At 34.2% G+C, this 16,757-nt stretch overlaps 1 protein-coding gene across 2 annotated transcripts in view; it reads right to left on the minus strand.

The window, feature by feature from the left end:
• Window positions 1-16,757, minus strand: part of PACRG (parkin coregulated) — a 448,945-nt gene that overhangs the window by 378,762 nt on the left and 53,426 nt on the right. For both annotated transcript variants that reach the window (XM_031456660.2, XM_010976738.3), the window contains exon 2: window positions 14,011-14,145. In XM_031456660.2, the coding sequence (XP_031312520.1) occupies window positions 14,011-14,145 (135 nt within the window). The remainder of the gene's footprint in view (window positions 1-14,010; window positions 14,146-16,757) is intronic.

Below are 16,757 nucleotides of genomic sequence, written 5' to 3' on the forward strand. Positions count from 1 at the left end.
TTATTTCTGTAAATATACCTATATTCTAATATTGTTAACCACAGAAAATATTACTGGTAATATTGCAACTAACCAAGGCATTTCCCCAGTGATACAGTCACAATTATAAAAGTCTACATTTCTTCTTCATGAAATGAACCATCTGCTAAATTGCTGCTTGAGCTTTGAAGATAGTCCCGATTGTTAGTTTATTAAATGTAATAAATTATAATAATGAAGTGTTAAAATTATAACCATCACAGGCAGAGAAAGCTAAAGATCCCCAGAAAGATTTATAAAAATCTTAACTTTTGTTTTTGACTTGTGGTTTTAACATTACCAGTCTAATACACTAGCACTTCCTATATTACATTAAAAAAGCATATATATATATATATACCTCTCTATATATAGAAAAATGTACATATTGAGTAATCTATTTTGTACATATATAAATACTTCGTTACCCAAACAACTCTTCAAAATAGAAATTAATAATAAATCTACAATGATACCTTCTCTGAAAGATGATTTATAAAATACTAAATCTCTTCAAAACAATGTTATTCTTTGTTGATATAAGAAAAATACTTAATGATGTTTAGTAAGATTTTATACAACTTACTGCACATAAAAATCATTTAAAAGATGTTTTTCAATTGATGGGTTAATACTTCTCAAAAGATTCAGCATTACCAGATATAAATAATGAGAAGATACAGGTCTCTTTTAGAGTCACTCCACCCACCTTAATATTCTGATTAAATTTTACTGAATGATAATTGAAACCTTAACTCCAATACTGAAATAGAAACAAAGTATCTATATAATCACACATACACATGTAGACACACACATTATACACAAATATGAGAATTTGGGTTGGCACAAAATCCCTATAAGTCTTTTCCCTGTGATTTTTCCAAGCCCAAATTTTACTACATTCAAAAGAGGTTAATATTTGTGTGTGATTATGTGCATGTGCACACACACACAGGCATACACACACATAAAGTAACATAATACAAATTAGCTGATTACAGTTGCTTAAATAAAAGGACTTCCATGAGCAATACAAAGAGTATTTTACTTCATTGATTTTTTTAAGCAGGACAATTATAGATTTGGTCTTATGACGGAGAAAGATTGTATCTTAAGAGAGTTACTTCCCTGTATTTAAATCAAGAGATTAGTCTAATTGAGAAAACAATCCTATAGAAAGACCTCTGATCAACAAGATCAAGAAAGCTGTTAACTGCTGGATGAAAATCTATGAAAATACAAAGCCATTCTCAAAGGTAGGAAAGGCAAATATCAAGTTCCCAGAAATGAAGAGGAAATTAAAACCTCGAGTGGTAGGCAATAGCTTGGTGAAGAAACATGAGGTATGATTCACATAAAAATTAGTTCAGAACCTGTGCCTGTGGAAAGACACACTTGAAATCACACCCACAGGAATGCCTCCACATTCCAGGGCAAAAGGGATTCTCAAGGAAAATACATTCATAAAAGGAAAGCTCCTGTTGAAATATCATAAAGCACTCAAGGAAACAAAACAGCCAAGAGAAAAGGGCAGATTCAAACTTAACACACCTGGAACTAGACATAATAGAAAAATGTGAAAGACACTTTAAATAAATATATTTTAAATATATAATCCAACAAAGACAGCAAGAGAAACCACAAAGGAAGAAAAAGTCCTAATGAGAAAAGAATAGGCAGATCTTTTAAAGAAACAAGAATAAATTTTAGAATTGATACTCACTGAAAGTGAATTTTAAAAAAAAATCAGCACAGAAGTTAACCAGCAGATCAAACCTCACTGAAGAAAGTGAATGATTCAATTTAAAGATAGATTTAAGGAAATCATGTGGAATGAAACACAGTGGATTAAGGAGACAGAATAAGATAGAAATAAGAAAAGAGGAACTAAGAGATATAGTTACAGTGAGTAAGTCCAATTTGTATTTAATAGGAACTCCAGAGTTTTCAAATTTAAATCAGATTGAATCCTAAACAGGATAAATGCTTAAAATTCACACCTAGGTAAAGATATGAATAATAATTTTCAAAACAACAATGTAGAATTTTAGAGTCAGTGATGTCTCATTGGTACTTGGGATCGCCACAACACGAAGATATTTAGCTATGTAGATTGATCACCTCAAGGCCATTTTAAAGGTAAAATTTACTATTTGTTTATATAATTGTAAATAGACAAGTCGGAAGAAAACCCAGAAGTGTCAGTGAACTGCAGTCACTGAAATACATGGAAATTTATAAACTGACAAAAATTTTGTAGAGCCTCTCATTTAAAAAACTGTCTGCAAAAATTATTTTAACCAGATAAAGTATCAAATGCTAATCATATAGTGAAAGGATTAAGAATTTATGAGATACAGAAGAGAAAGTGATTTGAAGACTTGATCTGTACTCTTTAGACATGTTCAATTACTTTGTTGAATAGCAATATGTTCTAGTCAATGAATTTCTTAGGGCTAGAGTCCATACCATCCAGTCTACAGAGCCCACCACTGTCCCTCACTCTTTATCAGGTACTCAGTTTCTTTACGAGTAGATGAATCACTGTTACCTAGGCATTGGTGAGATCACACTATTTCTCTGTAATTGACTACAGCCCAATAATGGACAAAACTAAACTGAACTCAGCTGCTTTTAAACAGAATCTGTACAAGAGTATCTGACACAATGTCTCCCAAAATGCTATGAAATTACCCATGAAGATACAGGATAAAGAGGAAAACTCAATATGCAACTGAAAACCAGGTATAATAATGAATGCACAGGCAGAAATAAAAGGAATTTCTACAGAAAATGAGGCCAATGGAACAGGATTGCAAAACTACGATTTATGGTCAGCTCACATTGTGCAACCAGAGGCACCCATCCTAAAGTTGGCAGTTTTTTGTTTTTTTTTTAAATCCCACCTATACTTTCTGACCACTCAGAAACATAAGATCAGGGACAAAATCTGTTTCAGGGGTTGGGGGAGGGGGGTAATGGGTGTGGACTAGGCCACTATCCTGCTGCTGTAGAGTACTTGCTTTTTAAGATAAAGTGTGATCCTTTCCATTCTCATCCCCATAAATATCACTCCCATATCCATTCACAGCCAACTCTCAGAAAACAACTGAAGAGGAGTAGAGACAGAGACCTCTGGCAGCACTCTGCACTGCATCCTGGAAAGTGGTGTGCCCCACAAGCAAAACACTATAGGTAAGGGCAGAGAAAAACACAGCTGGGTACGAGCACGTTTCCAGGATTGTAGGTATTTGCTTACTGTATCTATCTCAGTGTTAGAAGTCATAGAAGATTCCCTTTTATGCCAACAGAACAGGACCAGTTGAAGCATGTTCATACCAGACACTAGGCGTTGGCTGGGAGCTTGGCAGTCCACTTAAGCATACCTGAGAAGGAGAGCTCACCTATCCCCAGGCAGAGAATAAAGGAGGTCAAGCACAACCACATGTTCTAAGTCTTACCAAACTCTAATTCTAGTCTGAGGTAAAACTGAAAATTAGCAAACAGTAATATACAGGTTTTACAAATGTCCTGGATCAAAAAGAAAACTAAATATCATTTTACAGATTTAGATGTTGATGAAGCCCTTTTAAATTCACTACTTTAGTAATCAGTGATTTTTAGAAATGGGCATGTTCAAAGTCTCAAGAAGACAAATCTTTATGAAAGAAGACCAGAAATCCATGTGATGAAATGAGATTTTTACCCTTAGGGAATAATCAAACATATATGCAAGATATAATATATACAAAATGTACAATGATGTTGTTAACAGTATTGCTTCTATTAGCAAAATATTGAAGAAAAGCATTAATATCTAAGGAAAATATTACTATCCAACAATAGGGAATTGGTTAAATTATGGAACATTCTAGAGAATCCCCAAATGACTTTTAAAGTGCATATTTGAGTTATGACTTATAATTACTTGAAAAAAGTATGAATTATGAGTAAAATGTCTTCTAAAACTTGCATATATACATAGATTTGCATATGAGAGAAAAAAGGTTCCAAAAAGTTAACATTAATAATTTAATAGAGGCTACATCAGGGTTGTAAGATAATGGTTGATTCATATTTTTAAATTTTTGCTTATCTGGGTTACAAAATACAGATGAAAAATCAGAACATTCTTTATGATAAACGTATTTGTACAATAATTTTAAACTGGTATGTATATTAATATGAGTGAACAAATGAGCAATATAAATATTGGCAAGATCAACCATAGCAGTGGAATTAAAATTTGAACCTGAGGTAGCAGTAGATAAGTTGATACTAAAAAAAATAGAAAATATGAAAAAGCTCTCCTAGAAGTTTTAAAATAATAAATAAAGAGACAAAAGTATTAATGGAGACAACAATAGAAATGACAGGATAAAATACAAGTTTATAATAAATACATGATATTTGTTCTAAGAAAGAATTAAAAAGTAACAAAAATAATACCAAAGATATTAGAGAAGAAAACTTTCCTCACTTGAGAAAAAGTTTCAAGTAAGTAGACAGAATAAGCTTTCTATATTAAAGACTCAATAAAAACAAAAAATAAACATGAAAGCAATTTCTAGGTATACACAAACAGTGCAATTACCCAGGCTGTCAAATAAGATAAACAAACAAGCAAACAAAAACAGATCAAAGGAACAAAAATCAGATTGGTCTTAATTTCTCAGCAGTCATACATTGGAATACATTAATGTTAACATTTTTTAGAGATTTGGAGGGGAACAGTTGTAATTTAAGACTGTTAATTTGAATCAAATGTGTTTCATGTTTGAAAGTTGAAAAATTATATTTTCAAGATATTCGAGGATTCAGAAATATTCAACCCATGTACCTGTTTCTTATAAAATTCCCTAAACATATATAAACAGAGCAAGATGACTCTAAGAACTCAAGAAAGGGAAATTTGTGGCTTGAACGTTTTATGGGTTTTCCTTTATTCAGACTGGAACACAATTTTGGAAATTCTGTAGGACTTTTTCTTGTAAGAGATATGTATTAGACTGAAGGCAGGGATTGGTTTTATCATGATTCTGTAGACTATCTTTGTCCATTTTTATACTTCTCTCAATAGCAAGAAATGTATTTCATATTTAATAAAACTTTTTCTTAACATCTGTTGCTATTCTCCAAAAATAAACAATACATTCACAACGGCAAATTCACGCACGTGGTTGGCATAATAGCTTAAGATTTGCTTAAGGGGAAGCCACATATTCCTTGCCAAAGCAAAGTTACACAGCGACACACATATTGGCACATATCTCTTCCAAAGGCCTTGAGTAATGACCACTGAAAATTTTAAAATGCATATAAACTATGGTTGTCTTTTTTGTTGTTGCTGTTATTAAAGCTGAGAAAACTATTCATTATTAATACTCCTGGGGCAGTTATGTCCATTATTAATCTCCTTTCCTAATTAGGTCCTTGAATGTTCCTTTGGGTTCTTCCAAAATCATCATATGAAACACAACTTTAGCAAAGTAAAAAACAGGCACGTAGAAGACAGCCTGTACTAAAATTGGTTATCTTGGGATGAATATTGTCTTATGTATACATTTTATCCATTTTCAAAATTTTCTAAAAGAAAACTAAAATAATCATCTACTACTTTTAAACTAGGAAAAAAGTTAGATAATCTAAGAATAAGGGTACACAAATTTCATATACCACATAATGACAAAATTTTTACAAGGTATCGTATATACTATTATTTTAACTGTGCAAAGAAAGATAAGACTGAAATACTTAAAAAAAAGGTCAACAGTTGGATTCAGTGAATGGTGGAAAGATGAATGATTCATTTATTCCTTCTACTTTTCAATATTTTCTTATTTTATAAGATAAACATGTATATATTTTGTATTGAGAATAAAATTTTATAAGAAAAATAAGGATAAAAATTTACATTTTTACATGAGTTCAACCTATTATTCTAGCAGCATTAATTTTGCATAGAACTTTCAAAGTCAGGATAACCTTCTTTTGATAAAGGTAAAATGTAACTTCCTGAAATTGTTGCCTCAAATATGTATTAAAATTGATATGATTATTCACTAATACTTTATTTAGATTTTACCTGAAAGAAAAGGAAAAACTAATATAACTGCAGGAGGTTGAACATTTACTAAATATCTAGAAGCCTCAAATATAGACACTGACCATTCTCAATTAAAAACATCAAACAAACATTGAGTTTATTTTTAACTATCATACCATCAATCTGATTCCATTTGTCATCTGTCAAACAACTTTTGATCTTTAATGTGCTTCAATAAAGAGAAAGAATATGTGACAAGTGATAAGACAGAAAAGGAACCATTCATTAAATTACTAATTGGAACAGAACTGGAACTTCTCCCTCTGGTAGACAAAGAAAAGTCATCAAAGGCCAACTTGTGTCCCCAAACAAAACTGTCTGTAAAGCAGCAACACAGATTTTTAGCTTTAAGATTAGAGTACTGATACTCCTGAGGTGGACTTCTGAGTACTGATACATCTATCACTGGGAGGGTGGCAGCAGTCCCACTTCTGCATGGGATGCTGACAGGAAGTTTTAGCTGTGGCACTCCTGCACTACCGAGGTTGCTCCTACTTATCAACAGCAGGGGTTGTGCAACTTGAAAAGCAGGAGTGATTTGTTTTTCTTCTAGATGTCAGTTGACTGAGATATGAAACTTATAGCATTGCTTGTTTCCCTGGGGTCCCTAGTAATGTGAATCGTCTTTAGCCGATGCCTACCAAATCACTGTCACATAGCAGTGGTCGACCTTTCTTTTCAATCTACACACTTTCCAGGAGTTATAAATCAGTTGACTTTCAAGCTCGATGAGATGGCATATGCCCTAGTTTGAAGAACAGATGGAGGCTTGGGGGGAAAATTGTTTCTGCAGGCTTGCTACAAGCAGCAGTGCTCCATAAAAGTGAACCATTCACACTAATTTCTCACATAAATTACACAGGCAGCAGGAGGCACCAGCCCATTCAGCAGAAAATCTTTCTTCAAGCTTTCAGAGGTCATCTAACCAATTTAAATTAAAGTTATTTTTGATTCCTGCTGTATTTTTATGCTGTACACTTTTAACACATAGCAATTTACATCATATAAAAGAACGGCATTAATTGTGTAGGCAGTCCCCTCCTCCAAAAAAAAAAAAAAAAAAGAAAAAAACAACAGAACAGCACATTAATTGCCAGAGGATTTTTTTCCCCAAGACTTCTAGAATAAGATCTGTCTATTAATTAATCACAGAGGAATTAACAGCGGAAATGTGGCAGCTCTCTTCTTGTACAAAAATCAGGTAAATTGTCACTCCTCTTGTAAAATTTGCCTTACAAATTCTACTAAGGCCTGTTATCCAGATTCAAGTTTTGGCAGTTATCAAAAGAAACAGAAGCCCAGGATAATTCCAAGAGTACATTCATTCTTCTTCATGTGAAACAAATTATTCAACTCAAATAAATTTGCCTACAAAATTTCAAAAATCAGTATCGATTTTGCCTGAGGGGATAATAGATATTGCATTAGTTTTTCGAACCCTTAAGAAATTGAAGGCATCAAAGGACTAAATTATTAATCAAATTTATAGAATTTTGGCAATGATATACTGAAGGTTAATGGATTAGGTATCATATCACAGTGTGACTTACTTTAAAATGCAGTAGTATTGACAGATAATAAGCTATCATAGTTTGGGGATGATTTTAATAGTAACAAAATTAGTGAACATTTTAATAATAATTATATTCAATAAATGTTTTTCCTAGTAGGAAATTATCATTTATGTCAGTGAAAACAGTCACACTGACAGAGCTTTTTATAGTTCATGAATACCAATGCCTCTAAGAACTGAAAAAAAGCAGAACATACCAGAGAAGAAATTCTGAATTGAGTTATATATGAATATTAGCATCTGGGAGGTCAACAGAGAATTGTTGTTCAGCCACCATCAACAGACATTTTTAAAACAAATTTTAGCATCCAATTAATTTATGTACAGCATTTTCTTTACTAGGATGTTCAGATTGGACATATGTTTTTAGCCATTTAGAAAGAAAAATAAACTTGTCATTTTGAAATTTAAGAAATTTAAGAAATCAGTAATAATGGGGAAAGCATTACATATAATCTAAGCATTTTGAAGACTTGGTCTGTACAGCTGATTTCTAACCAGTATCCGTTCTTTGAAGTATTTCATGAACATCTCAATATATAGTTATTTTAGTAACTATAAAACAAACTTTCCTAGAGCTCCCAATTAAAAAGGGCCACATCAATCACTCTGTACCTGGTCATCACAGATGGGGTGGGGGGGCCTAGAAAGTGAGAGGAATGGTCACAGTGCCTAGATAAATCAAACTTAGGGGTAACTAGTCCCAGGATGTTTTACATTCATTCAACACACATCACTGGGCACCAACTCTGTGCCAGATACTGTTCCAGGCACTGCACTGAGATAAAGGAGTCAACAAACTAGGAATACAGACAAAGTCCCTGCCTCAGAAGACTTCTGGATATGCCATTTTTATTAATAAAATATTGATATTGACTCTTTTGTAGGTCTTTACGTGGCTTTTACTTTCTCTCATCTTTTTTATTATATGCTAAATTTCTGTATTTTATAGTTCTTTGTAAAACAACTTAAAATCTTTTAGTATTAAAATGCAGTATAAATACATAAATGAATTCATATATAACTCACTGGTTAAAAAAATAGAAAAGTGTGTCTTTACCTTATTAGTGTTAATTTATGAATTAAATTTTTAATTGAAAAACAATGTTGTGTGATTCAAGTTTTAATCAAGTAACTGTACAATTAATGATATTAACCTCACAGGTGTATGCTTCAGTGGTGAAGCTATATACATCTCCAATAGGCCAGTGAGGGAAATAATGCATTTGGCAGTGAGGAGAGACCACCAGGTACAGGGACAGGCCACTTACCTATACCTGCCTATGTGTATCAGAGGCACATAGTTCTGGCTTCATTAATTTTATTTCAACGTAACTAGCTATTAAAGATGATTTACATACCAAATAAAGGATAAGAAAACAAGAAAGCAGAAATACCCCAGGCAGCTAAGCTACTCTGGACAATGCCACCACAACATTACCAGATGAAGAGTTATAAGGTTCTGAGAGAGGGGAATTTGAGGCAAAGTACAAGTCCATTTTGAGCATTTCCCGTTATGAGACAGTTTGGAGGTTTGCTGTTTTACTCGCCATCTATAATAGGGTTTGTATTATATCCTGATTTGGCTAGACAGTTATAGGGTGTCTGTTTCTTATTCAAACCTTTCTAGTACCTGGACCATCCTTAAGCATGTTCATTAGAAATCAGAAATAGTGGAAAACAAGACTCTCTTAAGTGCATACCAGTGCATGTCACATTCTGTCACGTAGCATGGAAAAAAGATTTCTACTAATATTTACTGCATCAGAATGTCTATAAAGTAAGGAAATTTAGAGACATCTTAGTGTAGTTGTAGCTGTTTCCATATAATTTTATCAAAATAAGGCAATGGTTTATAATATCATATAGTTTTTTTTTTTTTAAAAATCCAATGTGACTATTACAGTTTTCTCCAACTCTTTCTCCCAAGGTCTATACTGGATACTGTAAAATAGTATTCTCATACTATTCTAAAACAGTATCTTGAGATTAGAATTTATAATAAAAGTGATTTCACAGTGCACCTATAATTAATATTTTGCCCCTCATTGAGTGTGTAGCAAGGACTGTTTCAAGTCTTTCTGAGTGATTACTCGAAATGATTTCAGATTCCTGCCCAAAATGGAGAACTAGAATGGACTCCTGGCTCCTTCTACAAAATCAGCCTGGGACATCTAAGGGGAAATATGGATTCTGGGAAGTAAACAAAAAGAGGAAAAGGAGGAGGAAGAAAGGGAGGAAGGAAGAAGAGAAGGGGAAGAAGGGGAGGAATGGGGGAAGGGGAGGAGGAAGGAGGGAGAGGACCACCCCTGAGGAGACCTGAAGGCTGTCAGTCTCATGGATGGAGGATGCTGGCAGCAGACAGCAGTTCACAGAAAAGCGGAGTAAACTCCCATGTCATTTATATTCCCCTGTGACTAGTGCTTTAATGCCTGGCTTTGATGCAATTTAAAGCTTCTCTACACCAAAGGACCATCTTCTACACTTATGTCTGTGTCACTCCTTCTTTAAGCAGCAGAAGGGGAGACAACGTGCGGAATGTCTTGCAAGTTTGTATGACATTTCTTTTCTCTCCAGAAGGTCCTTTAGGCAGAGCCCCACCCCACCCTGCACTATGCTTATAAAGGCATATGATCATACCACAAAAGTACAGGAGACTGAACAATGGAAATTTTAGGTGTGGAAACTCAAACACAGTTTTTAAATGTCCACAGTTCATGCTGATTATCTGCTCTGTAATTTACTCAGAATGGTTAGTGCTTGTTCACTTCTGTTGCCTGTACTTTGGATATTGAAGATATCAGCAACAGACTAAACCATGTTTCTGGAATGTTAGTAGAGTCAAGAAAATGCACTAAAAGAAGCAGATTGAATGTTTAGAGCAATTAGTATGCTTTGTAATGGATTCAATACCATTGATAATAAAGAATTCTTAAACTATATTTAGAATGCATATTTAAAAATAAAAAAGGTATGTCAGAGCTTGCCTGGTAGATTTCATATTCCAGATCAGAGCTATTCATCTTTCATAGGTCATTAACTTGCCACCAGTAAGTATATAGAAAATTTCACTGCAAAATTTTGCAAAACCCTTTTTCATATTTACTAAGGAATGTATGATAAGCACAACCATGACAAAAATGCATACATCAGTCCAATTTTCCCACTTTAATAATAATTCTTACATAGCTGTAGTCTTGTCTCTGGCTAGCAGGTTCAGGCATCTATTTTTAACTGCCATGAACTTAATCTAGAGCAGCACAGTCTAATATGGTAACCATGTGGCTATTTAAATTAAAATTAATTAGAATTAAAAATTTAGTTCCTCAGTCTCGCTGGGGACATTTCAAGTGCTTAATGGCCACATATGGCTACTTGTACCATATTAGACAGTGCAGATGCCAAACATTTCCATCACTGCAGAAAGTTGCACTAGACAGTGCTCAGATCTTCAGCAACACCACAAGGAACACACAAAACCACAGGGATTACAGCATTTGGTCTGCCTGTTGTTTTGACATGTGGAACAAATGACCACTTCATGTGCACTAAGCTACGATGGCAGTTCAGATGTGGGTTGAGCAATCTAAACTTGCAAAGACATTTACCTGTCTCTAACTCTTACTTCTATGTTCTGACTTTAGTGGGCCATTTATTAGATATTACCATAGAGTGCCTTTGTTATTTCAAGAGTACATGGTGATTTCTAATAGAGCTTTGATCGGGTCAGCTAATCCAGGACAAATAGAGGGGGGATTTGAGGTTTTGGGTAGGGGTCATCTCTCAGCAACTTCACAGATTGGAATGAATGAGCCTGAGATGTCCGGAAAGCCTTTATCACAGCTCAAGGCAGTGACTCAGCCTTTCAGTCACAGGCTTCCCGAAATTCTGATAAAAAGAAGTAGATCTTGCCACTTAATCATACCCACCATTTCAGGTACTTATCACTGTCCTTGGAGTCCCAGGGGTGTCACAAGGAGTGACAGGGGAGAGAGGACAAGTGTTATCCTGGGAATCACAGCTGCCCAGGGACCTTCAGGGAGGACTTGGCTAGCCCATGAAATAAGAGGTTCACTTGACCAGGGCTCATGCACTCTGTTCACACACAGGGAAGTACAGTATGGGCTCTGGGTGTTTGGTTAGTTTGTTTTTTGTGGTATACATGGGGAGCCCGGCTTCCTTCAATATCCAAGGCCCCTTCTTCAGAAACGTCATCCTAAAAGAAGTCCTCTGGTCTTACCAAGTACCAGTCCTTCCCCACAGAACGTGCACCAAGGCATAAACATGAATATATCGAGAGATGGTTCACAAGCCTATGCTTAATAATTTTAGTGTTTTACCTTCAACGTTACAGCAGTACAACTGAAATGTGGTTTGTAAAGCTTTAGAAGATAGAGGTCTATGGGTTATAGGATAAGATGTTTCTTTAAATGTAGGCTATTATCCTAGCAGAGGCAGCAAATAAATTGCTTCCTCTTTATTCTGACTTTTTAGCTTGCTGAATCAGTACAATAGTCAATAGTAGCTTAAAAGAATTAATATAGCTATAAAAAAGAAAAGCAGTTTATATCCCTTCTGACTGTTGGATTATCAAAGATAAAGCAAATGATTCATTGTGTATTTTTGTAACTTTCAAGACGATTTTTTCTAGTCTCTTGACACTTAAAAGTTACTCATAAGATTACTTGAACAGGCAAAAACTAATCTATGAATTCTTTTCATTGACACAATTTTTATGTGCTATAATTACTTAAAACACAAAAAATATGGCATATTCTTTTACTCAAAAGAAATCAAGTTCTTAAGAACCTCCACTATGTTGTCTTGCATGAATCAGTACGTAGACAAACACAAAATCCATATAACTAATCAAATATAAGGAAAGCCCCAAATTAAAGTTTTTTAAGACTAAAATATCTAAATTAGCTATACTTGTTATAAATTTTTTCATTATTCACATTTTCACATAACAAATTCAAAACTTAATAGAGACGATTAAAAACAAGATAATAATGTTCTCTTCCTGCTAAAAAAATTATGACAAAATTTGATAAAAAGGCCACCTTCAGATTTCTATTACCAATATAATTTGTAATAATTCTAAATTCAATAACTGGGTATCATGTGACTACTCAAGATGTTTGATAATTATATGACAACATTTAATGATATACTAGAAATAACACAATTCTTTTAATTTTTCCATAAAAGGAGGAAAAGGTTAATTTTAACAAACATTTCTAAGCTATTTACTTTGATGAATTCTTCACTTCGATCACTTTTACTTTTTATTGTAAATGTATTTGTTACTAATTACAAACAATCCTGACATTCACCTTCGGACACTACTGTGGGACCTTTTTTATTAAATGGATCAACTGGTAGATTTAAAACAGCATTCGGCAAAAACCTTTTGTGTTCCTTAACCTGATGTGATACTCACACATGCACAACTGCTTTTCTATCTTTAGGCAGAGAAGCCCTTTTAGCTGATAAATATCACCCAAAGTAAAGTCCTTGATAACAAAAATAATTAAATAGCAGAAGCTGGTTGGAGATCAGCTTTCATTTTTCAAATTAAATGTAAAAGCCTTCTCCAGTTAAAAGATTGGCAAGTTTTTACAAATAACATCAGTGAGCCTTTTAGAAAGAAACACAGCCACATTAGAATGGAGTCATTAGGCAATACATTTATTTTGAAGCCAATTAACCTTTTGTCAGAAAAATGTCGGTGCTGTAATGGTTTCAGAGGCGGAGGTCAGCCTCTAACAGGGCATGTATGACAGCCACTGCACCAGCCGACGCGTGCTGCAGACAGAGAGGAGAGGGCAGCCGTGAGAACCCGCCTGCTTTCGTATTCCACTCTGCATTTCCAGGGAGCAGACAATCTTGACCTATCCATTTAGGTAATTAAAGCTTCCATTTGGAAGTGTCCTGCAGGAAGGTGAAATTTGGGGGAGATGAATGGCTGTTGTTCTCTGTATCCAGCCACCAGTTCCATCATCTGATGGACTGCCTGAAACAAGCTGGGATGCCAGGCTCTCATAAAAATAAGAGATGAATTGGGCAGCAGACAATTCTCTAAGGCAAAGCAACTCTGTCATTTTTTTTTTTTTTTTTTGCAGGCTATAATTTAATTGTTAGTCAAGGTGGACGGATGACATGGGGGGCTTCCTTTAAGAGCTTACCCACCATCTTCCATTCACTGAGAAATCACTCCAGCTTATTTACTTATCAGCCAAGTTTGGCATTGGGAGATGTCACTTCCACAGTGAGCACAGCTGGTTCCCCCAGCTGTGCCCTGACTTACCTTCCACGCTATTTTGTTCCCTTTCGAATCATGTTCAAGGGCAACTGGGAAGTCTCCTCGCTCATAAAATTTTCGAAATGCTGTAGGCTTGGTTGGTCTTTCTTTAAAAGCTCCTGCAGTTGGAGGGCCTCTCACCTTCCAGGAAAAAAAAAATAGAAATCAGACTTTAAAACATACTGAAAAATGCACAGTGAAAAGACTATTTTTTTTTTAAGTTTCATTTTGTATAAAATGTTCTGGAAGACAAACCGAATTATCTTAATAATGGACAACAGAAATCTCACTAACACAAACATTTGAAGAAAATTATTTTCTAATCACTATTAAGGATTTACTTTACTTCAAGCTACTTTACAAAGCATTCCTAGAAAATGTCACTTAAAAATATCACTTTATAAAGAAGAAAAGCCTGAACTTTTGTTTAAGGAAAACATTTTAATAGAACCAACTAAGTTCAGAGTGTTAAAACTTTAAAGATTCCTAATAATCACAGATTCTAGTCTCAGGTCCGATATACTTTGTGGAATGCTGAAGAAATAAATTTAAAATTTCTCCTTTAAATCTTTCTATATAAATAAAATAATAGGATATGTTTTCAGGTTATGAATATTAACAACAAAGCCATTAAAATGTGATGTAATATTAAGTAATGATAAATGAGAGAGTTTAAAAGAAAAATGGTGGTCTACCCTGTGTGTATAGCATACATTTGATAATATGAATTTATGAGAAAAAAACTAGAAGAGATTATATGAGAATCTTTCCTCTGCCAAATTGAGATTTTTATCAAAGAAGAAATATTGCATATTGAGTTATTCACATTGAGTATAATTTTTAAATCTGCATTATTTACATATGAACTAATTCATCACCTTACAAAATTCAAAATGATTAGTGAACTTTTCAGAAAATTATAGTCCACTGTGTTGTTCCTTACATATAGTCTAAATGTGATTGTCTTTACTGCTTGTAAAAAGAAGTATATATTAGTCATTTATTAGTTTAATAAAACATAATTATTTGTTAATTACTAACATAGACAAGATAGCAAATAATTTACCTAATATTTTAATATTTTAAGTTATTTGATATCATGTTAATTTTTAGTATCTGTGTGAAAACCTTTAATTTTAATGAAGTATATATAAAATATATCTAATATAACAGATAGTGACAATTCATTTTACCTGAAGCACATATAAAGACTAATGTCAGAAATTGAGTGGGATATTAAGAAATATGTTATTAAGATGATTAAATGCTGAAGTGGAAATGAAGAGTGAGGTAACACAAAGGCATTTATTAGAGTTTAGAATGTTCTTCATTACATAGCACATTACTCCCAGCATATGATTACATAAGTAACAGATAACACTGGGCGGTGGGGAAGCAAGATATCCCTCTTACTTGCTGAAGATTTGACATTTGTTTTGGTATTAGAACCATTAGTCACTGTTTTCAGCCAAATTCATTCAGTTGTTAAATAACCATATGTGTATGACAGCTACTTTGTGCAGAGCTCTGAGCTGGATGCTATATATAAAGGAGAACATTGTCAACACAATTAGTATAATGGAAACTGTAGAGATATCATTTCTGGACTTCTGCAATTCATAGAACATTAAATTTTGAATCACAATTTTGGGAACCAATAAAGAATTAACAACTTATTTTGCCAAGAAGTTACATTAAAAACATTACTATCTACCATCATGTCACCATTTTAACACCTCCAAAAGACTGGTAGAACACAGGCTAAAGAAAGAAAATTTAGCCAGCAAGCATGCGTATGTGTGTGTGTGTATTATTATACAGTATTGACTACAGGTCAACAGATGCCTCATTTTTTATGTTTTTGAAAAATTAACTTTTAAATACATATATATATATATACTATACTATATATATATAATGGAATATTATTCTGTCATAAAAAGAAGGAAGTCCCGCCATTTGGAATGACATGGATGGACCTTGAGGACATTATGCTAAGTGAAATAAGTCAGACAGAAAAAGACAAATACTGTGTGATATCATTTTTTTTGGTGAAATCTAAAATAATTGAACTCACAGAAACAGAGAGTAGAATTGTGTTTGCCAGGGACTGGCGGTGTGCGGTATCTACTGATCGTCTTTTTTCATTTGTTTTACAAGCTTCTTGATTATTGGTGTGCTAATTGATTTTTTATTGAAATCTGGACATTGGTATATTATGAGACTCTAGGTCTTAAACCTTCTGTTTTAGCTGGTTTATTCTGACATCTCTCTAGGAGGAATGCAGTAGGGGGCACCACCGCATTCCTACCAGGCTGGGGCAGAAGTCCTAGTACTCCATCGGCCTCTGTTAAACCATGTGGAGGGAGCACCTCATTGATACTGGGTGATGATGGGAGTTTCAGCACCACTGGCCTCCACTGTCACCTCTCTGACAGGGAAGGGTAGCAATGCCTCCTTATTGCTCCCCACACTGACAACACAGATGGAGTAGCCTCCTTGCCGCTGGGCAATGGTGAAGTCCCCCCCATGAGGCATCCTTGGACCCCATCACAACGGAAAGGAAAAGAGCCTCATTATTGCTGGCTGGAGTGGAGGACCAAGCCCCCCCTATATGTTCTCCACTGACACTGGGTGTTGGGGGCCTCTTTACTATTCCATTAGAGATCAAAGACAAGTCTTCATTTTAAAAATTCAGCTGCAATAATTATTTAGATCTTTTGTCTGCTCAACATCTGCTAACCATCCTTTTC

The sequence above is a fragment of the Camelus dromedarius genome, chromosome 6 (assembly GCF_036321535.1).
Source record: "Camelus dromedarius isolate mCamDro1 chromosome 6, mCamDro1.pat, whole genome shotgun sequence".
NCBI lineage: Eukaryota > Metazoa > Chordata > Mammalia > Artiodactyla > Camelidae > Camelus > Camelus dromedarius.